The 24,581-nt window shown below is 41.4% G+C and overlaps 1 protein-coding gene across 8 annotated transcripts in view; it reads left to right on the top strand.

Moving 5' to 3' along the window:
- Positions 1-21,565, top strand: part of lingo2 (leucine rich repeat and Ig domain containing 2) — a 127,926-nt gene extending 106,361 nt beyond the window's left edge. For 7 of the 8 annotated variants that reach the window (XM_029847574.1, XM_029847573.1, XM_029847571.1 and 4 more), the window contains one exon: positions 18,539-21,564. In XM_029847574.1, the coding sequence (XP_029703434.1) occupies positions 18,551-20,392 (1,842 nt within the window). In that variant the 5' untranslated portion in view covers positions 18,539-18,550 and the 3' untranslated portion in view covers positions 20,393-21,564. Of the gene's footprint in view, positions 1-12,822; positions 12,976-18,538 lie in introns of those variants that run through there. The other variant, XM_003970576.3, reaches the window with a different exon arrangement.
- The last annotated feature ends 3,016 nt before the right edge of the window (positions 21,566-24,581 follow it).

Genomic DNA, 24,581 nt, shown 5'->3' with positions numbered 1-24,581 from the left:
AGAAGTGAAGCACTGCCTTGGAACAGCACAGGCAAATGGTTAAGGAGGACGGGGGCAACATGCCGTTAAATTGAATAGGAAAGATCTTTGATTCAGGGCATGGATCCCAGGCGCCGGGTAGAGCTGATAATTTCAACGTCTACTAATCACATAAATGCCACTGAGCGCTAACAGCACCTGAACATCATGTTTCAGTAATATTTTCTTATCTTAGTTGCTAATATATTGTTGTTTTGCTCTGCTTCCATGATTAATTCCTAAGCCCCCGACTCACCACAGCCCAGCTAATTTATTGAACACGCACCTTAAAGGTTAGCTGGATGTATCTATGAAAGGCTCATCTGCCTTTTGTCGTCTGAGATATTGTGGTCGGATCCAAAATTTTAATGTCAAATATTAGATTCAGCTTCCCTTAGCTTGTTAATAGTTAGACGTTAGCAACTGCATGGATGCCTTAATCACTTTCAGGTTTTGTATAGTTAACAATACATCCTAATAAAGATGACATATGCATTCTTTATACTAACATCAGTGAGTCTGCAGACTTTTCACCCACTCGGCACGTCTTTCCTGGCTAACTGGGCCATTTCACCTCACAATGGAAAAACAATCCAGACTTCTTTTGAATAAGAAAGATTTGTGGAAAGAGCTTTCACCACAGAACCCCCTTTGATGTTTTATTTTTTTACTTTCTTTTGTGTCACGATGACAAATGGAGAAAGGTTTGTGTGTGGATAAGGACGTATTCCAGTGCCGAACTAATCTCATCTCTAGGAGTGATAACGGAACAATGTTCCCTGTCACACTTGATGGAATCACTTTTAGCCGGGTCACAAACCGGGTTCATTTTAGAGAGTTTACATCCTAATATGATATGATCCCAAAAGTGAACTCAAGTTTACATACAAAACTTTTGCAGAGGTTTCAGTGCTCCAGATGAGATTATTGTTCCATCAGTCTCATTTTATCGTGGCTAAAGTTTTTCTTCATTTCCTGCATGAATAATGGCAAATTGTCATTGTTAAAGCGTTCCTTTGTTTTCTCCAGTTCTGTCACAAACTTGTGTGGGTGATCGATGCAATGTTATGTGGGTAATCTGAGTTGTCCAACCCGCCCACACAACTCTGAAGATGATTAGCTTTTAGGGGGGGGGGACTCTTTTGAAAGAACCTCATGGTTGCTTTTTTGCATGTTTGGTTGTGATATTGTCTGAACATCATTCAATGAAAACTAATAAATCTGGCTTCTTAATTTCATTACATTCATGCCAGAAGCCTTTGAATAAATTCAGTACTCGCCAGAATAGCCCATTACTTCCCTGAGCTCTTCAAGCTTTTCCTTTTTAGCCAAACTCATTTAGAATTTAGCCACAGAAATTGGTGAGGAAAAAGATGAGGGTTTGGGCAGCGAGACTGAAGGATCCAACAAGCAGAGAGGGACAAATGGTAATGTGTCCAATCTGAACACAGGACGGAGACGAGCATTAGTGGCTGCACAAAACTGAAGACCTGGGTGACTTTGCCAGGAGTCGGGATGAGTCTTGAGGGGGTGTCGGGTCTGAGCAGGGGTGGCGATCAAACAGCAGTGGTCACCATGGATGCATAACTGCAGCCTCATCTCCTGGTTTGATCTCCTTTTGGAGATGTGAGACACACAGAGATGATGCAAGCGTCCGAGCGCGAGCACATTCCCTTCTGATATTAGTCACTCGCATGTGATGAGGATGAGGAACTGATCTTCCTCCAAGGCTTCTGTGATCCATAGCCTCCATGATCGGATTCACTTGGCTTCATAAGCTGCAAAACCCAGGATATTATTGTTGGCCTGTGTTTCGATGCGGCTTCGTTATTCAATGGTTGTGTTTTATTAATGATGCTGATATAAATGCAAGAAGCCTTTGAAGAGTGTCAGTTTGCCTGCGTTCTTGCTGGGTGTATTTTAAGACTCAGTCCACACAGACCATGCCCACAATGTTAAGAATACTGTAGTTTTCTCTTATTTTTGTTGTTAAATAATGTGTAGACCACTACCTGCTTACAGTATATGAGTCCTGCATTTACAGTATATTTCAATGTTATTTTTCGTGAGTCTAGTCAGAAAATAGTTCTTAGAATCTTTATCTTGTATTCCAGCGACACACGACCTCACAATGGACCTAAACAAGCTGAACTTTGGATAGTTCTGCTCTCCTCCTTTTTCTTAATCTTTGTCCTCTTATTGTGATGTAAGATGGGCGATGAAGCTCTTCAGATAAAAACCAGACATGGTCGCATTGCCTTCAAAATCGGAGATGACTAATGTGATAGGACCACAGTATGAACTCAGATAAAAAAGATTGATAAATATTCTGCCCTCTTGTTGCTCTTTTCAATGGAATTGTTGTATTGGAGTGAAGCTAAGTTCTATACATCAGCTTCCTTTCTATAGTTTCACCCTACTAGAGAACTTTACATAAAGTCAGAAAATGGTGTCTTTTCTCCAAAGAAACAGTGTTTTGGACAGATTGTGACTATGATTCTACCTTTTTTTCCACTACAACAGTTGTAGTTTATGCTCACATTGTGTTGGGCACAACTCCCACCAGCTTCATTACTAAATCACTTGAATATGTACACATATTTCCATAAACACCTGCCATAGAGGAGACTCATCCCCAACATGTAACAGGATCTTGTCTAAAAGACAAAAACCCTCCAGTTCACACATCTTTTGTTTCTTCTTTTGTGTGAAGGCACCACCGTGCTTGATTAAGAACTCCCCAAGGATCTGCAGAGGGAAGAGAATGTGTTTACTACAACACTTTTACGCTTTATACAATGTTCAGTTTGTGGTCTTGATTGAGCCCAGTAGGCCCGTCGAGATCACAGCCTCTGCTCTCTTTAATTCTCTGGGGGTTAATTAACCAGAGTAGGTAACTAGCTGCAAGCCCCAGATTGCATTAGCAGATAAACACAGCCATTGAATCTTCATTGCTGGCGTCCTCTTCCTGTTAGACAGCGGGGTGAAAGACGGCGTGGCGGGTTCTGCCCTGTGAGTGACATGACTGTGCACGATGTGTGCTCGTTTGATTTGGCCGAAATGGATGAAGATGTGGATTCTACTGTTTGTGCCTCTGTTCAGTGCTTCAGAGCCAGGTTCTAAATGAATTGGGTAAGATGCCTCTATTTATTAGAATGAGCTAATAACTGCATGCATCTCGGATCTGTTGAAACAATACTTTTTTTTTTTAAATCCAGCAAGATTTCCTATACAAACAGGAAATCAGATTGAATAAAAACAAACAGATTTGCAACAGAGCAATGTAAGGCTGCATCCATTACATCTTCTCCTGAATGCTTTTGATCAGACAGTTCAAAACACATAAGATTTCATTATTAAAATGAGATTGAAAATTGTCCTTTTTTCTTTTTTGCTCACTGAGTCAAATTATTACTTCTGACTCTGACACAGATGGATGCAAATCCATATTAGCTCATGAATCCAGCGCCAGGGTCACTAGGTTTTATTTTCTGACATATGATGCCAGATGCCCCCCCACCCTTTTTTTTGGGGTGTGTGTGTGTGGTGGGGGGGGTGGCAGAACAGATTGCACAAATTTGGATTGGCTCTCTAAGCATCATTCATCTTACAAAATAAACTTTGTACAGCCCTGTTATCCTTTCACCCTTCTGCTCCCCATGCTGCAGTGCTGGGGAGACGATACAGAAGGGATGATTCTCTGCGTCCTTTTGGTGACATGAACGCACCTTCCAACCTGCGGTTGTCCCTTTACACCGGGTCAAAATCTGCTAAAGCATAAGCAGTCATTTGCTATTCAAACAGAAGTGGCATGCTGTTAAAGAGCAGCAAACATAACTATTCAGCTCTAGACTCATTCAGTTTTCCTCAAACAGTCATACCTTTGCAGTAATGCTCCCCGTGAAGGCTGGAGCCATTACTGTTTTCAGCAGCGAGGTGTACCCGTAATGAGGGCACAATGCTAGACTAAGAGGTTCTGCTAAACTGCTGAGGCTTGAGGAAAATAAGCTTGTGATTCATTTTGTTTGTAAGGCGAGCCTTTATTAGCAGCAGTCAGATAAAGGCCTGGGTTCCACTGTACCTTCACCCAAAGGATCTGTAATTGCTTTCTGGCTTCACCTTGAGAACTTGATGAGTCAAGGCAAGACTTTCGTTTGAGTGACTGAGCGAGAAAAGGAGCTCTTACAGTGAAAGTGAATTAACACAGCATTGGTGAAGTGAAGGCAACAGCATGCGGGGAGGGGGGGCATTAGACATCAGAGCTGCTGCGATGTGTTCGCAGCTATTATTGCTTTCATGTGTTTTAGCGCACCAAAAAAATTATTAGAGGCTGCTGCCAGTCTGTGTGGCTTTTGAGTTTCTCAAAGCATTGTTCACACGACTGTCTTCACATGTATTCCCTTTCATCCTCTGTTTACATTTTTATTTATTTTGCACGCTTAAGAAGGATCATTTCCACATAAGCCTCTTTAGCACACAGTGTAATCCTGACTTTTCCAGGATTCTGTAAACATGTTTGAACAGGAGTGTCTAAATTATTTTTGCCCTGGCTTTAATCCTGCTGCCTCCTCAGTCCTGATGAGCCTCATCTTTGAATGCAGCAGGTCATCCTCTGCAGCAGCCTGCACGGCAACGCGTGGGAGTGGTGACGGCCGACACGTTAGCAGAAGGCTAAACCCCCACGGGGGACGGACAGAAGCGATATTTAACGCAACAGTGATGACAAGACACGAGAGGTTCTGGCAGGACACAGACACCAGTGGTCCTGAGCGGCAAGCGAGAAGCCCTCTTAAACACAATGTCTGATCCATTGGCTCCCAAACTTTTTGCTCAAACCAGTTTGAATGTGTCAAAAACTATAAACCAAAAAGCCGGTCCTCCTATTTGCAGTTACAGACAAATCACTATGTTATCCAAGCTGTGGCACCATATAGGCCATTTCTTCCATCCTGTAAACATGGCTAGTAGAATTGTAGCATTTCCAGTTAGAATTTAAGCTTGATTTGGCGGTCCTCATTACTTTTCCAGGGTTTCATTTTCCATTTTTACTTTAAATTGCAATACATTTCAATATGTCGGAGGTAAAAGAAACATCCGTGTAAAGGAAGAAATGCATTTGCCTGAGGCCGGATGTGCCCAGAGGAGGAGGAATAGAGAATGGGGGGAGTAATGGAGGAGAGTCCAAACTGAATTGAACAAAATGCAACCCATAATAAATTGTCATGTGACTTGTAATAACTTGTTTTCAGTTCACAGAATTTTGTCTGTGCTGTGTTTGGGTCCAAAAGCACATGGGAATTTTAGGAACAGATGGGTCAGATAACTGAGTGAGTTAATGACTGGGAGTGTTTGGTTGGGATGGGATGTGAAGTGACGTCTGACCCTCCACTCAACTCTGAACTCCAGCTTTCATGGCACTTTGGTGCCTCTCACCGTCTTCTGTTCAACTGAAACGTGTCAGCGCACTACCAACCTCTGTTACACATTAGTCAGGATCCATTTGGCATGGCTCAGATGATTTATGATTTAACCGATCTAGTATCATGAGAGATGATAGAAAAATAAGCCATTGGCAGATTCCAGATTTCTTTACATTTGACGTCAGACTTGCTGGGTTAATTGTTGATCCCCCATCAAACCCTCTTCAACAACATTTCGCATCCATGTGCCTCCAACATTTAGGATGGGATAGGCTGTTTTATGAAAGAGGAAGATAACATTTCCTTTATTAAAGCGTTTCTCACTGTATCCATTGGGGGGAAGCTTGGCATCTTTACAAGACCCCTCGGTTGTCCCAGATCCTCTAATGGGGCCCATGGGTTTTGTCATACGTGATGTATATAATATTAATTGTCAGAAAGAAAAATGGTGGCACTGCCAAAGGCAAAGCGATGTATTGCCTCTATTATTTGTGGGATGTTTAAATCGCGATTACTCTTTTTACTGTTCAGATGATGTTTGGGAAAAGCAAGGCTCTTTTTCTTTTTTTCCTCCACCACCTTTAGTTTTGCAATTATACGGCTGGAAATTCGCAGAAACTCCAGTACTTAATTACACCTCATCCATATAAATTTAGCCTGAAAGCATTTGAATTTTCTTGACTGAAATCTAATGAATATTAAAGTGCATCATTTAGCCGTGTGCCCGTTAAATTTGGTACAGTCTGGTCCTGATTGAGGGAAATGATTATGTTGTTGGAGGCGCCTGTTGATGTGGGAGGAGCCTCGACGCTCCGGCTGGGCTGAGATAATAAGTCGACACACGGTTACTATAAACAAGGTCATAACTTGTCTGGGAATTTCCCCAGAGTGGATGTGTTGCGCAAGCAAAATCAGGGGTGACAGAGGAGGCGGAGACATGGTTTAGACATAAACATCAAGGAGTAACTCTAAGAAATGTAAAAAAAAAACCTCTTTCATTCTCATAATTTGTTCAATTAAACCCATAATTTGCCATCATAACATGATATGAATGAAGATTCTATTAACTCACCCCGTGTAGCCCTTTCAATAATTAAATGCTGGCAATGATGCCTGTTGGACCATCTGGACTACAGTCAGGCCAGAATAGTACGCTCTTCCCTTTACCTCAATAATGATCTGTGATCAGTGGCCGCTCCACTGTCGCAGCTTTAAACAATCAATATACTGTATGTATTTATTTGATCCGGTGCATCATTTTAAAATCGACCATGAAAAACGTACCCGTTTGCCTCGATACTGACACAGAACCATGTTGGCCATGGCGCCTGTAGCTCAACCCTGAATACTGTTGGCTGGAACTTTCGAGCCAATCATGAGTCTCCCTCACTGCAGCATTATGAGAGGGCTCTAATAAGATGTCCAAAAGAGCACCAGATTAATCCAGAGATAAATTTAATCTGTTTTCATAATTAAACATTATTAGCCGGCCCCTCCACGAAGCCTTAGCTTTCAGCCTTTTAAAAAGATAACACGTCTCCCAATCACTTACCTGGAAGCAGTCAAGAAAGTCATTAAGTTAAGCAGACACCAGTAGTGTTCGGGGCTGCTGCAGACGAAGGGGAAAATAGGTAAAGTGCCATGAGAAATGAACATACTAATGATTTTCTTGGCAGAAGGGTCGGTCTTCAGTGGAGTTCCATTTTGAGGCTTATCTCCAGCAAACAGACTGCTGCTGGCAACCTGTCATAGGTCTCCACATGTCAACAAACCTTTAATGTACAGTAGGGATGTGGCTCTTTCATCCAGCAGAATCGCCAAAGGATCTCCAGAGAACCACTTCCGGATTAATTATGTGTAAACTCAGATGACTCTGCAGGAGGCAGGGCTTGCACGTTAGATTGGGAAATTTAAAAAATCAGTACTGTAGCCGGAATTTATTGAAGAGGAGAAACAGACACGGCATGATGGATTAGGAGCTTCTGGAGACTTCCATGGTGAAGCTGACGTGGCGCGAAGATTGATGATTTCATTAACGGGAATTCTGATCGGAACGCCCGATTAGAGATCGTCAGGCATCTGCGGCAGAGGAGGTGACGGGGGGGTGGCAGGTCTGTGAAGTGCAGAAATGACAGCTGAATGAAGAGGGAAAACACGTTTGACAGGTGGAAATCGATTGGCTGAAGTAGCGCGTGGTGAGCTGTGATTGGATGATGCATTCATTGTTCAACTATGATATATTTCCAATAATAATGAGCCAGTTTACAACATGAACTCATTTTCTTTTCTTTGTCTCGGTCTAATAATTCAATCTAATCAGCTTTCTGAAGTGGATTAGATTGTTGGATCATGAATGCATATTAAGTGAGTTATTTTTCTGTTTTTACCCCCCCTCACATTTGAGTCCTGGTGCTCAGTCAAGCACAGAACAAGTCCAGGGTGTTCATATTTAAAATGCAAATGAACATAAGTGCTCTCCTGTCACTTCCACAGTAATGATGCCGTAGCAGGCCGTGGGTTTGACTGATGCGGTTTGATCCAAGGTTACTGTTAGCTAAACTGCTCAGCATCACTGCTCCTCCTCCACTAAACAACCTTCCACAACTTACAAAAAAAGAATTTAGGTGGGAAAATGAGGAATGGAGCTCATTTATGGATGTTTATTTCATAAACAACAATTAGAATGTTATTAAGATGTACCACTGAAAATGGGTATTAGCGTGGGTTTCCCAACCCTCAGGAAACAGACTTTAAAGGATTTGATTTCCTTCCTAATTGCTGAACTTTAGAACAAACAAATCAAAAAACAAAGCTGTTTATGTGATAAGAGTGGCCGTGCAACATCCGCATAGCACATATCTTCTCTGGAAGGTCTTCTTAACAGCAGTAACGGGGAATTATTGTCTTCCTGCGGTTTTTTGTTGGTGGTGTGGACCACCACTCTAATCAGCTCTGACAGATCTGCATTCAAATTCAAACCTCCCTTTGTTGATGTTTGTTCCTCCTTATTTTATTCTCATCTCTCTGCACTGTTGTCTATGACAGGTATGTGAAAGACACATACACGCCACCAAGGAGGTCGCTCTCTTCATGAATGATTCAAAGAGGAAGATGTGAGGACACTGCAGTAGAATAAACTCACAGATGAATACAGATGAAGGTCATGTGGTGTTCTAAGGTTTGGTTTGATTCTGTAAGAAAATAAATGACATGTGTGCCAGAAGAGAGGGGTGATAAACCCTGTGAGTCATTTTTACTGGATGTTGGGTCTCATTTAAGTGGTATACACACAAAGCTGACAGAATCGCATTGTCTCTTTTAAATACAGTTTGAGATCCAGTTTTGAAAGGTTCATTATTAAAAACTCAAGGACAACACAGCCATTAAAGCCTGTACATATAATTATTTCATCTATCTTTTGGGCAAATAGGCCAGGATGTGTCAAAGAGTGATATGTACTGTAAGCATATAGAATCCTGTCTTTTTTGCTGATAGGCAAATTCCAATGATTGCACGCCAAGCATATTGGTTGAATTAAAGCAAATTATTAAAGATCGAGCAAAATGGTTGATTTCCTGGACAACAGTTAAAAGGACAGTTAAGACATCATTTTTATTCTGTAAAGTTTGTAAAGATATATCCAACAACCCAAATAGCATTTCAGACATTAGTTAAAAATAGAAGAAACATATCTTCTTTCTTGTGTAGTTTGGTTTGGTACAAAGCCATTTGAATATTGCTGGTCTTAATTTTGTGTAAATCAAGAAACTCATTGATTTTATGTCAAGGATGAACTCTGGTGGGAAATAGAACCCAGTCTCACTAAGACCATGAACTGAAAAACGACACACGTCTGAGAGATACTGTATCGGCATCACTAGGGAGGTAAATACTTACTCTTTGGTTTCAAGGCTTGTGAAAGCCATTTAAAGGTTTAATTATGTATGAAAACAGAGAGAGGGAAGGGTAGACTTGAAGCTTGACACAGCAATCAACTTTATAGGGTAGATTACAGCTTTTTTTGAAGACAAGGAGAATACATATTAGAAATACTTTACCTGGAAAAAGAAAAGTTGCCACCAAAGAAAATGGTTAAATGCTCTAATATTTCCTTGTGGCACCTTGAGCTTTGATTACAGCAGACATTCACTGTGGCAATTTTTCAATGAGCTTCTGCAGCATCGCAAGATTTATTTCCGTCCAGTGTTGCATTCATTTTCCACTGAGATTTTGTATTGATGATGGGAGAGTGGCACCGCTGTGCAAAGCCTTCTTCAGCGCATCCCATCGATTTACAGTGGGGTTAAGGTCTGAACTCTGTGGTGGCCAATCCATGTGTGAAAATGTCTCATGCTCCCTGAACCACTCTTTCACAATTTAAGCCCAATAAATCCTGGCATTGTCATCTTGGAGTATGCCTATGCTATCACGGAAGAGGAAATCCATTGATGGAATAACCTGGTCATTCAGGTAGTCAGCTGACCTTGTTCTTTGGGCACATCGTGTTGCCCCCACAGGCTTATACAGTAGGCACTAGGCATAAGGGTGTATCGCTTTATCTGCACCTTTTCTTAGCCTGCCCCATCACTCCAGAACAGGGTAAAGCTGGACTCATCAGACCACATGACTTCTTTATGCTCCCTAGCAATTTTAAGCATTTTTATCCCAATAGTCACAGTGATTAGTGGGTTGCTTAAGGCTACTCAGCTGTTGAATCCAATGAGTTCCCTTCGCATTGCCCATGTGGAAATTCTCTTGCTTTCACTATTAAACACAGCTCTGACTTCTGCTGTGGGTTTTCCATGCTAACATTTGATTTCACCAAAGATTTAAGTAATCACCGGTTATATGGGCCTTTTTTTCCCAAACACATTTCTTTCCTGAAGATGGTTGTTCCCCACTATCCTTCCAGTTTTTAACAGTGCAATAGACAGTTCCAAATCTAATTTTATTAGTTCATGCAATCTTCTTAGATGTATTCCCCAGTCGATGACTGCCAACCTAATGGACTTCCTGCCGCTTGAATATCATGCAGGCAGAAATGTTTGACTCCTACATTTTGCTCACTAAATGCCACTCCAGGTGGCAACCTGGCACGGCAGAGTAATTTTGGAACAATGCCAAGATCACCATCATGCTTCTTTATGTGAAAGAACTCAACACCTAGATTTCATGGATGGGTGCAAAACTTGGACTGGGGATTTATCTTATCTGTGAGCCTGTCATAATATACATTCGCCACATGTGACATCCAGAACACAGTGCTCCTAGTGGCTCTTGGGTGCCCCGAAAGCAGAAAAGACTTGCAGTATGCCAAGTACTGGCCCATAAACTCATTTATAACTGCTGTTGATGTAGCTGGGGCTGCTACCTCGCTGGCGAAGATCTTTATTGATTGTGGTGTGACTTAAATGGTCAACCAGTGTGGCCCAAGAACAACAAATGGAAACAGCACAACTCACCACCTCGCAGGGAGAAGCAGCTTGACTCCACCTATAATCTGACTACTGCAAACTGCTTTGTAGTCATACATAAATTATTCACGCCAATTGAGCGAGAAGCAGGGTCCAATTTAGATGTTTGTGTACACGCCCTAACTGACACATTCACAATCTGGAGCTTTTTAACGCCTCAGCCAGTTTGCTTTTGGCCGACTCTTCCTCTGCATTTAAAACTCTGCAGTGCCTCATCCTTGCAAATAAACTCACCGCCACTTTCTACTTTCTACTTGTTAGATTACCAGACAAAGAGGCCACAGAGAGTCCTGGTCAATAACACCTTCTCTGTCTCTCTCTCTGACCTCTTTCACACCTGGTGGCTCATCGCTGCATCCTTTCAACTCTGCTCTTTATTCTGTACACTGATGACTGCAGGGACACCCAGTCAAATGTGTGGACGAAACAGTGCTCTTGTCTTTGCTCAGCCGCCCACCACCCCCAACATCGTGGCTCAGGCCTGCAGGACTGTACGTTGTTATACTGCATGCCTGGAGCTGAGCGCCAGCAAAGCTAAAAACATGGTGGTGATGTTTCACAAGCACAGTGATGCTGCTGTCACCAGCCTGGCTTGGCAGAGCTGTCGGACCCAAAGGGGGAAGGTCTTTGTCTCCAGGGGCTGTTTAACTCTTCAAAACGTAACTTTATTGACACTTTGCTGCTTCCCTATTAAAACACCTCAATGTAAAACTGCAGCCCATTTCACTTTCTGGGCTGACAGTTATACGGTATATTGCATTTACTTTTAGTCACATGAGGATGCACTGTCCTCAACATAATGTCAGAGTTAGGAGGGAACATAAACATCAAAAAGACCCCGAAAGGCATTAGTGACTGATATATCCAACACATAAATCAGCTGGATGATCTTTCTGGACATTATCTTTTGCTACCTGCTGGGTCTTTTTTGCTTTTATTGCCGTTGTCGTGATGACGTGATCAATATCCAATAACATTTTGTGGTCCGTGTATGGACTGCGATCCTGCGCAAGTTTTAATAACAGCAAGCTAAAAAAAAAGAAGTCACTCAATGTCTGCCTTGATTTATCACCAGGCCTTTTAAGGACCTTTTGTGACCCTCCTGTGTTCAATAGGAACCTACCAGATGATGCTCATATGACTTTTCACTCTCATGCAGTGTTTAACTTTAATTGTGCCTCATATTTTCCCACATTTTTTGTCTTTATAAACTAATTTTGTACTCTGATAGCCACATACAGTAAAACATTATTTCACCAGTTGCTTTATGAACCTTTTTAACCACAAACTTAATGGGAAACTTGAGAAAGATAATAAATGCAATTTCGCCGAGTGTGTGAATGATTTGTGGTTTTTCAGTCTCATAATATTAAACTGATTTATTATTGTAGTCTTGGCAAATAAGATAGAGGTTACAAAGTAATTTTGATCCGCGAAGCTCAAAGCAATCCAGTATTGGAGATAATTGCACAAAGAATGCCTAAGAAATGCTTTGAGAAGGACAACAGAAGCACTGCAAGTAGCCAGAACCGCACTGATAGCTGAGCATCCTCTAATCCCATGAAGTCTGACTTCTGTTTGCTTAAGAATATGTTGGCTATGACTAAACTCGATCAATACAAAGCCTACAGCAGACATACTCCCCCAGCTGTCATTGAAGATGATATGTACTGTATATAATTATGTTATTTTTTCCACACCACATGATATGAGGTGAGGTAAACAGGAAAAATACAGGCTGCTGCGCTCCAGCCTGGAAAAGTATAAAGAGTTTAATGGTGGTGACTCACAAAGTCAGAGGCCAGATACCTTTGATTGGGTGATGTGAGAGAAAATGTAAGATGGAGGGACGGAGAAATGGGGGGAGGGACGAAGAGGGAGGTACAGTACGAGGGAGACGAGCATGACATGCACGGAAAATAACATCACAAGACACAAAGATGTCAAGCTGAAGCTTCTGGACACACATCCATGTAGAGGAAAAGATGGACTGACATTTTCACCACATCGCCCGTTCTGTCAGTTATTTTGAAATCCAACTGGGACGTCACGGAGATGCATGGGTATGTTGGAGCCGCTTGGCATGAATAATTTCTGCAATTTAGGAGGAAAACGAGAACTCGCTGCATCTTTGCATGTACACACTGATGCGGCTGTTATGTTTTATTCTGATTGTCAGCTTTGTTTTGTGTCAGCTGCTTCCCATTTTTCCCTCGATCATACAATAAGTTGTGTGGTAAATATAGGCAAGGATGAGGCGTGTGGGCGGAGGAGTTAACCACCTTTAAAAGTCCCTGTGGTTGAATCATAGCAGCAATGAAGCACCCCCTGACTCAGACCTGATGTAGGCTGTCCAGACGTGGAGTGGGGGGATGGGGGATCCAGAACGGCTCTCAGAAGCCCACACAGAGTTAACAGTTGCTGCAGATGCATTCGAACAACTTCACACAGTTTGTTTTATCCTGAGGAGTTCTCAGTTTAAAAGCAGAGGTTGCAGAAAAGAACTTGGGTTAAAGAAAAAACACAGGTAGAACCTAAGTGACCAAAGCTGTGACATCATAAAAGGCTAAAGCAGTTTTGTTTGTTATGCAAGTTTCCTCGTTTTTTATTGAAAGAGTGATGAAGGAAAGGATGCCACTGTCTGTCTTCTGTTCCTGGCTGGCTCTGGAGCTCCTCTCAACTATTATTGGAGCAGCCCGCTTGAGCAGTTACTTAACAAGTTCATGGCTGTGTTCTGCTGTGCACACACATGCACTGCTGGTGGTGCCCATGAGCAAGAGACTCCATCCCACCCTGCTTCAAGGGTGGTTTTGTAAGCTGAGCTCTTTCTCTGTGGGGGCAGAGCTGGAAAAAGTCCCTTCGGGCATCGTTGACTTATAACGGTTAAACCTGAAATTTGAAGTAAAAAAACAGTGAACTTGAAGTTCCTTTTATGTAACAGTGTAACTATATTTCATCTCCGCATGTCAGATTATTCATGCATGCTTTGTCCTCTTGCTTCTGCCCATCTATGATCTACATATACATATGATATATATGAGGAAAAAGAGAACCTGAATATAGATCACAGGTCCTGATAATCAAATGTTGCTCTAGTTTTTATATATGTAACATTTGGACATCTGCACTCCCGCAGGACTATTTGCCCTTGTTAATGTGAAATTAAGCGATCATCCTGGAGTCGTAATTAATGACAGTGGGCTCCTTTTATCGACATGCTGAATTTGTGTTGGCTCAATATTGATGTAAAGTTAATGTATATAATGTGTGAGTCTAATGGGATTGCAGAGAGGGTGTCATTTCACCAACTAATGCAGCCCGATAAAATATGCTAGTCTTTAAAAAAATGTCATTCAGTTTCCTCTCTCAACAAATTTGTGTGACGTCATTGAGATGTTCGGTGGATTTATTCACCAATTTGTTTAGCATCCTTTATAAACTCATACTTATCTCCAAAGCGCAGAATATTGTAGAGCTATTACACTCTGGATTAACTTTGTTTTCTCTGGCTTTCTCCTGCACAGTGTTTCAAGATGGGACAGTGGGATATGGTCATTTAAGCCTTTTCCGAGCTAAAGGTTATCAGATGCTGAGAGAAGCAGAAAAGAGCAAATGACTCAATCTAGCACATTTATCTCTAATTATCAGGGATTAATTGAGCTCTGACTTCACCTCGCAAGCCAAGCCAAAGGCAATTTGTGCATGGAAGCTTATTATTACCCCGAGGCTGTTGATCCTCACGTGACTGCAATCGTGTTGCTCTTGCAGCTTGTTTGTAATGAATTATTACGCAACACTGAGTCAAATTCTTAGCAGTTATTTGGAGTTTGTAGCGCTATTTGCATTTGTGAAGAAAATAAATAATTGATGTGGCTCTTTGTGTTCCATACTGTGAGAAGCAGTTCTGAGTAATTATTTGTCTTTGGGAATATTATTTATTTTTTCCTGGAGTCGCATGCAGAGGATAGATGGAGCACCATGAGATCAGCTGAGTACAGTTTCATTTAGCATGTAGGCTTTCCAATCTGTACCTCCTGCTGCCCTTTACCAAGAACCTTTCCATAATGGATAAGGAAAAGAGCTTCACAATCTCCTCCCTCTCATTATGACCCCAACTGATTACTCACTGATCGCTCACTTGAAAAGGTGGGTTAATTGCACACTCTTAATGTGAACTAAGTTGTGAGTTTATAACCTCCCTTCTCCACGGAGGCATCAAGAGAACACATACATCACATTAAACAAAATGGAACTTAATTAACCTTAAAAATAGTGTGTGTGTGTGTGTGTGTGTGTGTGTGTGTGTGTGTGTGTGTGTGTGTGTGTGTGTGTGTGTAAAATCATATGAGTGATGAGTGAATAATCAGTTTCTTCTATCTGTGGAACATGGTGTTAAAGTAGATGGTCAAAAGTCCAGATTTCCATCCCATCCAGCAAAAATAGGGAAAGAAATAAACATTCCAAGGAAAGCCTTGGAAGAAGTAACTGTTTTCTAGCAACAAAATGTGCTTCTCTCTGGACCACAGAGGTTAAAGTTGCCCTCAAAGACCTTCTGCTTGGCACGGATGTCCCACAAATGTAAATGTAAGCTCCTGTTAGAAAACTAGAAACCTCATGACAAAAAAAACAGTTGCAACACAACTGTCCCATATAAAATCGTAATCTATGAATACAGTAATCGTAGGATGTGTCTGTTATGGAAATGGGACCCAAAGAGAAGAAATGTAAATGATGTAAATCTAATTCACAGCAGGAAAAAAATATGGAAAGTTGCACTTTTGAAGTTGAAACTTGCCTTTTTAGAACACAAGTAGCTTCAATATTTTCTGTAGAGTGTTGCAAGTCTATATGTGCATGAATAAAAATCACATTCTCATGATGATTTTATTCCTCACAGCATTGTCCTTCTACGTTTTTTCCTGAGCTCTGCGAGTTAATTTTGCTCCATTCCTCCCTTTCAAAGTGGCACTTCCTCCAGAGCAACTTTCTAAATCAAACTGGCTAAATTTGATGCTTTGATTGTGCTCTTAAAGGAGTGCTGATAATTGTCGCGTAAAGGAGGAGAGTCTCTCACCATTTGCCATAAATGCAGGGAGGCTTCTCTGTGTGAAGACAAATCACATTATGTCCGATGATTAGTGCCTGGGGGCCACATCAAATCCGGACTGAAAGCCTTTCCAGAGGAGATAGAGGAAGGCCAATTTCACAAGTGCCTTTTTATTGGTTGATTGCACAGAGGCTAAATTGCTATCTAAATCCTCAAACTAATGCTTCTTGGGTAGAAGTGCCTTGTGAGTGTTCAAGGTGTGGAAAAGTACCACGATGACAGCAGTTTTCAAAGATTGTGGTTTAAAAGAGTGTGTAAAAAACTGATGTACCGTTTACAACCAGCCTTAACCAGCCTTGACCAGCGTCAGATTGAGAGGAAAAACAAATTCTGTCGACTTTAGTTTCTTGTTTTGCACTTGAACTGAGCTGTTGCGTAATCTCTTCACATAGAAAAAGGTTTCATTCCCGTGTAGCCCACGTTTAAATGCATTTAGAGTCCATGTTTTCAGGTTTTTAAAGGCAAACGCTTCAAGGAATTCTTGCAAACTCACCCTTTGTACTGCAGGGTTCACTCCTGAGAGATTTCATTTATCAGGTTAGACAAATATATTTACGCCGTATTTGAGCAGTCAAAATAATTAGTTGGCTTGTAATATGAAGAACATTTTGAAGAGTAGGTGTTCACTCTGAGTATTACAAGGAAAGACGCAATGATGAATGGTTAACACTTGTGGTGGTAAATCAGATTCAACTTTTTACTTAATTTTTGTTGCAAATTCAGAAGCTTTGGGTTGTTCACAGCATCACATGACGACATCACATGACCGCAGGAGTACAGTAATTCAAAGCCACTGGCGTTGCGAAAATTTGAACACCGTCATCACTACACAATGTTCAAAATGTCCTCACAGTGCCTGTGGGGATTGGTACAGGGCCGCATGCTGTGATGTTTGGAGTGATTTACATGGAGACCCATTGGTGATGGGAATGGAACCCTGCAGATGAGTTACATGGATATTTGTGTGTACAATTGGTGTAAATCCTGTGCATGGTGTAAATTGTAAACTCACAATGGACTGCTTTATCCATACACTGTGCTTGGGATGGAGGCGCTGCACAGTCGACCTCGGCACCCGTTAAAATGGCTTATGCTGAGTCAGACACCATTAGCTGTTTTCCTCCCCCTCTCAGGAGCCAACCCCTGCTCTAATGTAGGTCAGGGGCCACATTAGAAAATACCTTTTTTCTACAGTCTATCAGTGCACAGTATGGGTTTTGTTACAGAAATGCTATTGAATTGACTATAAAGTTATTTTAATATATCCTCATTCACTTGAATATGGCTGTGTACCTTTTTATTGAATCAGCTTTGTATTAATATATTAATATATACTGCATAACATTTAACATTTTTTTTGGAAACAAGTAGCAGCAAATCACTCAGCCTGTTGACAGATTTATACACTGATACTGGCCTATAGGCTTTCTGGGTAATTCTGCATAATATGCTCTGTTGCCCAGGGGACGATGCACTTGTATCATGTTCTCTAATCGAGCAACGGTCAGGTTAAAAGGTCACATCCCAGGCAGATTCTTAATTCTGATTACACACGATTACAAAGAGATCCAGTCATTATACTGATTAGATAAACTTGGCAAACATGTGGTGCAAAGTGTGTGTATCTGCATGTGGTGGGTGCTCTGATGGAGACCAATAACAGAGGAAACATACCGGACTTTTGATTTCAGCCTTTTCCTAAAACCACAGAACTGGTAAATGTTTTATTAAAAACACGTGCAGCACCTATCTGCCACACAGTCATAAAAATAAACGAGCAATGGGATTTTCAATTTAATTGAAATGTGTTTTGATGCAGGAAGAGCGGACGAAGATTCTAACTTGGCTGGCAAATGCGTATTAGGCAAATGTTTTAACATGGTCAGCCATATGTTGGGTGCAGCAATAAAGCTTTATAGCTGAGGGAAAGGACGACAAATGCAGCATGGCCTAATACAAAACAAACAAACAAACAAAAAAACCCTAATGAACATCTAACGAGCAGAAAGTAAAAGGACGAATGTGTCAAGATAAAAAGGTGTTTGTTGTTGTGGATGGGGTTATAACATATTTCAGAATGTTTAGTCGGTTGCTCGTTAAGTTAAAGATGCTGCTTAGTTTGACTCTTTCAGCCAAACTGTTTGCTTTGCAAATGTTCGCTTCAGTTGTTATTTGGTCTCTGCATTATACTCTGCAGATTAAGAGCCCAGAGACAATTTCAGATTTTTGCATTTCATTGTTTCAGGCCCTGACACACTAAATGAGCCAAAACACAGTTTGCAATTTCTGCAACCTGTCACCCATTCTGTTAGTGCTGAGTACACAATTCAGATGGTAAACGGCTCAAAGTTTTTGAGCATTTCTCATTTAAGTTTTTACGCCTTAGTCAAAATAATGCAACAGTGTTTAGTGTATAAGATCAAACACCAGATTTAACTTGTGCTTAAGCAATTAGTGCAGCTGCCACAAAGTGCTTCCTGAATAATTAACTGTCTGCTTCCTCTCTGTCTGTCTTGCAGAACTGTGACAGAATGGTCGACTGGACAAGCAGAGTCATGCTGCACACAGTCGTCTCATGCTGGCAGCCGTTCCTGGGACTGGCCTTTGTGGCTGTCTTTGTGGGTTCTACCTTGGGATGTCCATCACGCTGCGAGTGCTCAGCTCAGAGCAAAGCAGTTGTATGTCACCGAAAGCGCATGCCCACTATTCCAGATGGCGTCCCGACAGAGACGCGGATCTTGGACCTGAGTAAGAACAAGCTGACAATGATCAACCCGGACGACTTCATTAACTTTCCAGGACTTGAGGAACTCGATCTGAGTGGAAATATTATCAGTTACGTTGAACCTGGAGCATTCAACGCCCTTTTCAACATGCACTCGCTCAGTCTCAAGAGCAACCGTATCAAACTCATACCTCTTGGAGTCTTTGCAGGCTTGACAAATCTCACCCGACTGGATATAAGTGACAACAAGATAGTCATTCTACTGGACTACATGTTCCAGGACCTGCACAATCTAAAGTTTTTGGAGGTCGGTGACAATGATCTTGTTTACATTTCTCATCGTGCGTTCAGTGGACTTTCAAGCCTGGAAATACTGACCTTGGAAAGGTGCAACCTTACTGTTGTGCCCACTGAGGCCCTGTCTCACCTGCACAACCTGGTCAGCCTCCATCTGCGATACCTCAGCATCAGTACTTTGCATCCTTACTCGTTCAAAAAGCTGTTTCGTCTGCGCCATTTAGAAATTGACAACTGGCAATCGCTTGACCATGTACCCGCTAACACCCTGCACGGCCTGAACCTGACCACTCTCTTCATAACTAACACCAATTTATCTTCTTTTCCATACCAAGCCTTGAAACATCTGCCCTACCTGACACACCTCAACCTGTCTTACAACCGCATCAGGCACATCGAAGGCGGAATGCTGATGGAACTGGTCCGACTTCAGGAGCTCCATCTAGTTCGAACCCAGCTAACTGCTATTGAACCATACGCATTCCAAGGCCTACGGGGGCTCAAAGTCCTCAACGTTTCTCACAATCGACTGGATACTTTGGAGAAAGGAGTCTTTCAGTCTCCAGAGGCTCTGGAAGTTCTACTAATCGACAACAACCCCTTGGTGTGTGACTGCCGTCTCATGTGGATCCTACAGAAAAGACTTTCCATCACATTCGGGGACTCTCAACCAGAGTGTAGCACACCTGATGGTATTCGCGGCACACCTTTTAGAGAGTTTAAAGAGACTCTGCTCTCCTATTATGTGACATGTACCAAGCCAAAAATCCGGGAGAATAAAACCCAAACCATCACTGTAGACGAGGGCCAGCAGGCCATGTTGCGCTGCAGTGCTGAAGGGACCCCGAGGCCAATGGTTTCCTGGATGTCCCCCCGTCGGCGTGTTTTCACAATTAGGAGCCATGGCAGAGTGAGTGTCCACAACAATGGTACACTGGAGATCAAGTCAGCAGAGGTTCAGGACAGTGGCGTATACCTTTGCCTTGCCTCAAACAGTGCTGGGAATGACACCCTGATGACTTCACTGGCGGTGAAAAGCCTGGGGTCGCTTTATGCCAACAGAAGCCAGCATTACACAGATCCCAGCAACGCCACTGCCAACGGAACGGCCGGAGTGACCCTCGGGTTAGACCTAAAGACCATTTTAGTGTCAACAGCTATGGGTTGTTTTACATTCCTTGGCGTGGTCTTGTTATGTTTCCTACTTCTCTTTGTCTGGAGTAGAGGAAAAGGAAAACATAAAAACAACATAGACGTTGAATACGTGCCTCGTTCGAAGTCTAACGGCACTAATGTTGACTCAGCAGAGGGACAAGCCGGTCCTCGCCGCTTCAACATGAAAATGATGTGACTTCTTTTATAAATAAAAGATTCTGGATTGTGGAAAAGTCCAAAGTACAATGTATTTTTTGACAGTTTGACTATAGAACTTTCCATGGACGAATGGCAGTGAAAATACACAAAGGATCAAAAGAAGTGGAGCTGTTCCTTAAACAAACTGGACAAAATGGCTAGCTACATGTTTCCAGTACTAAAGCACAGTGAGATATTTGCTTGCATTAGAGGAATTTACCTGTTCAACGGACCTGAGGGGAATACTTCATTGCTTTTCGAAATTTCTATTCCCCAAAAGAACACTTTTGTGTTGGACCCAAAGACTGAACTACGAACCATGTACAGTGAAAAAAAAAATTTGTATCCAAGCTATTAACCTACTTTGTTAAGTATTGCACCATGCTTATCCATCGAAGGAATTAACAAAAGAGTTCATCATTTCCTACGTTTAGTACTTTGCATATGTGTACCTAATGTTTCATTACGTACATGTATGTGCATTCAAAGTAACTATCCATCGCAATATTCATGGGGTGCATTAACCGAGAAAAATATAACTCATACGATCAGCAAAAACACTTTCCTTGGTTTCAGGAAGGGCTTCGATGGTTGAATATTGTTCCTGTTCTCCCAAACAGCTCCTTGATATGATTAAATATATATTGTCAATAAAAAGGAGTACGATATTTTATAAAAGTGTTGGGATTTTATGAAAAATGATCCAGAAATGCTGTTCAGGATCTAACATAACGTAAAAAAAGTCATAAAGATGACCCAGTGCTTGTCAAAGTACCTGCAGTACATCAACCACCTTTTGTCCTATTTTCTGTCCTTTTTTATTAATTTAATTGTACCTTTGCTTGTTGGCAAAATACATGTCAATTTTACTACAGTGACATTTGCATTATTTCCCCAGTAGGAAATCTGGAATTCGTTGTGGTAGTTTGTCATTTTGTTGTTAAATCATTTAGATTGTGAAAACTTCAAAGTAAAATCTAAAAAAAAAAATGCTGTATGTGAAATAAATGACGTATTTGTAACAACGAGTCCGATTGCAATTTAATGTAACTAGAAAAGAACAGAGACAGAAAAGAAGTCCAGAAATTATTATTAAAAGTTAGATGTTTTAATCATTTGAACAATATTGTGAATCTATAAAAATGATGAATTTAGTTGCCCTGTATGATCGAACAGCACCATAAACACTTCCTTTGAAAGAACTGTTTCCATGCTTGGATGGAATGCAACCATATTACCTGCTAATTGCTTTTGATGATGTATAATATTCCAAAAAATTATTCATACTTCCGAAACATTTATCTCTATATATTGTCCATTTCTATACTTCCCAGCTCTCCAGTAGTTCTGCATTATCTTATGGTCACAGTATCCTATTTTTTCCTTTCCTTCAAGTTCAGAAATATTACTTTCATTAAGTTAATTGTGAACCACCAAAAAGCAAAATTTATACACTGGCAGAAAGATGCCGAAAAACGTTTTATTTTTATTTTTTTTTTAATTTGTCATGAATACAGCGAACAGAATGGTTTTAAAAGGCTGAGATGTTCCACGTGGAAACTAGAAATAGTTTAGGAGTATTGCCTATTTAACATAGACAAGCTCTTCCAAAAGTCCCAGCAATGTAGAGGTTGGCTGGTATTTGAGAGGGTTTAAATAAATGCCTGTTCATTTAGCATTTACAGCAACAGTCCACTGAAACTCAATATCACAGCGTTGCTGTAAAGATGTTTACATATTTACCCAATAAGACGGATCTATACAACCTGCTCCAATACCAGAGTACAAGATTTGTGTTCCGAATCTGCAGCACTAAAGTCGGCCCATCATTGTTTCACTGTGAATGAATTGTGACTAATATGAAGGAACCCCTCGAGATTGCACCTTCACAAATATGGCGACAGATTGACGCCGGGTCTCACAGCAGCGCCGGTGCCGGGACCTGCCCACATATTCATCACACAAAATCATATAAAGCTGGCTGTGACCGGATCAAGAAATAAGCTTTGTTGTATAAAAAGAAAGAAAGTCAGCAAAAGATGTGGAGTGCTCCTGAGGAGTCATGTTGATCTGTGTAAGTACACATTTCAAAACAACAGCGAGGAATGAAAAGGCTGTATTTTTGCACTTTGGTCCCCATTGTTTTTAAATTACACACCTCACTCTTGATACATTTCCAAGCCCCATGGGCCATGCGCCCCTTGATACACATAAAAGATTATAGTTGCGACTCAAGTGAGGAATAAGAGTCTGCCAAATGGGAGTTTTGCTTTGACGAGGAAGTAGAGCTCATTGTAGCCAGAGTCTTGGGCAGATGCTAGCAGGCAGGTTTTGGATGTGTGTGTGATTTCATTAGGTTTAGCTTTCAGAGGCTCTCTGGTGACAGGCTGGTCTGCCAAATGAGCTCCCATGTGGGCCGACTCCAGTTCCAGGCCGGTGTTGGGGCTGGCTGGGAGAGAGGAAGGCATGCATGTGCAGCAACGCACAATTTTAGACATAAAACAAGAAAGGAAGCGTCAGTTCCTCCAGCTCTGCTCGCATGTTAAAACTGTTTATCTGCAAGTGGAGGCAGCCTTTCTAGTCTTAAAAAAAAGATAGAGGAGATTGACGGCAACATAAAAGAGTTATTTCCCTCTTTTTAAGTATGAAGCTCTTTTTCATCACCCAGACGGTGAAAGAAGAAATAATAGAGGAGAAAATGTCATTACTGTCAAGTCAACCATGGCAATTTACCCCAAATGTTCCTCAGTAGTAATCCAATCAGTAATTCTACTTTGGTGTGTCCCTGTTTTCTGTCACTATATTTTTTCCCTTTCTGAGATACCCAGCCATAAAGAAGGAAATTAAATTCTTTGCTGATGTCATTTTTTTAACGCCTATTAATTACAGCCAAAAAATTTAAAAAAACTACAATTAAAAAAAAAAAAAACTACAATTAACTAAATGTCTGGATTTTTACATTTTAACAAGCATTTTTTTACTAATAGCATATTTATTGGATAAGGTCCAATTCCTGATGTCCTGGTTACAGTGGTGCAGATGAGGTGGGACAGGCGAGCATATTGAACTGATGTGAATCTTTGGAAAGATGAACCCTGAGGAAAGTGTCACACGCACACTCATAAAAGCTTAGATGGCACATGTTTTTCTACTCAGGTTTGCAGAAGGAACTTACGGTGAAGATGTTTGGCCTTGCTCTTATGGTGCAGTTGCTCCGGCTGGGAGGAAGATCATGTTCTGAATACCTGAATGATGATTTAATGAGATTATGGATTTCAGGTGGGCTTTCTGGAACCAAGCTAATTAAAAGTTGCCCTTTAAAAGTGTGTTCTTCATGTTTTATAATACTGCCCATGCACATGGTCTGAAGTCTGAGGAGTGAAAGTTTAAACCCACAACTGAAAGCTGAGAGACTAACAGGCGCCGCAAAAAAAGTGTCATCATTCAGATGAATATCATCATTCAGATGAGCTCTGAAGACAAATCCGCTGGGATGAAGGAAAGATGCAATTTCACTGCTGTGAGTAATTACAGGTCATAAGTGGTGAAAGCACTCAGGTCAAAGTCATACATCTTAAAATGAATGTAGATTCTATCCCACCATAGTTTCATTTGGTGGTTCTGCAGAGGTCGACGGTGAGGACACTGACGAAAATTTGTGAAAGTGTAACAGAAAAATGTGGACATGAGGGCATCCAAAGACAAAAACAGGCCAATCAAGAGAAGACAAGATGCTGAAAGAAGCTCAATATTTGGAAGCGTTGCACTGCCTCTACAGAACAAACAGCATCACGCGACGGCACCACAATGTTGTTATTGTCGCTCATGCCCAGAACAGGTGACATTCATCATGTCGGTGATATCGTAGAGCTGCACAAGGCCCCTTCAGAAAAGGTAGAGAAATCCAGAGCTCTTCCTGGACGGGACTCATTGCTCAGCGGCTGAGTTTCTAGTTGGCATGGATCGTGCGCAGTAACCTAGCTGTTCAATATAAGGATAAGGATAAAAGACTTTATTGATCCCACATCGGGGAAATTGCACGTTACAGCGGTAGCCCGTGGTGTACCATACAGAAAAGTACTAAAAGAAAAGGTGCAAATAAGATGTGCAAATAAGACATTCCAGAGGTAGGATGATTAGTTAGTGCAAATATGCCAACCCTGGGTTATTGGTGCTACAATTAAGTG

Source organism: Takifugu rubripes, chromosome 14, assembly GCF_901000725.2.
Source record: "Takifugu rubripes chromosome 14, fTakRub1.2, whole genome shotgun sequence".
In the NCBI taxonomy this organism is placed as follows: domain Eukaryota; kingdom Metazoa; phylum Chordata; class Actinopteri; order Tetraodontiformes; family Tetraodontidae; genus Takifugu; species Takifugu rubripes.
Note: the sequence above shows the minus strand (reverse complement) of the source record. Positions and strands in the feature narration are given on the sequence as shown.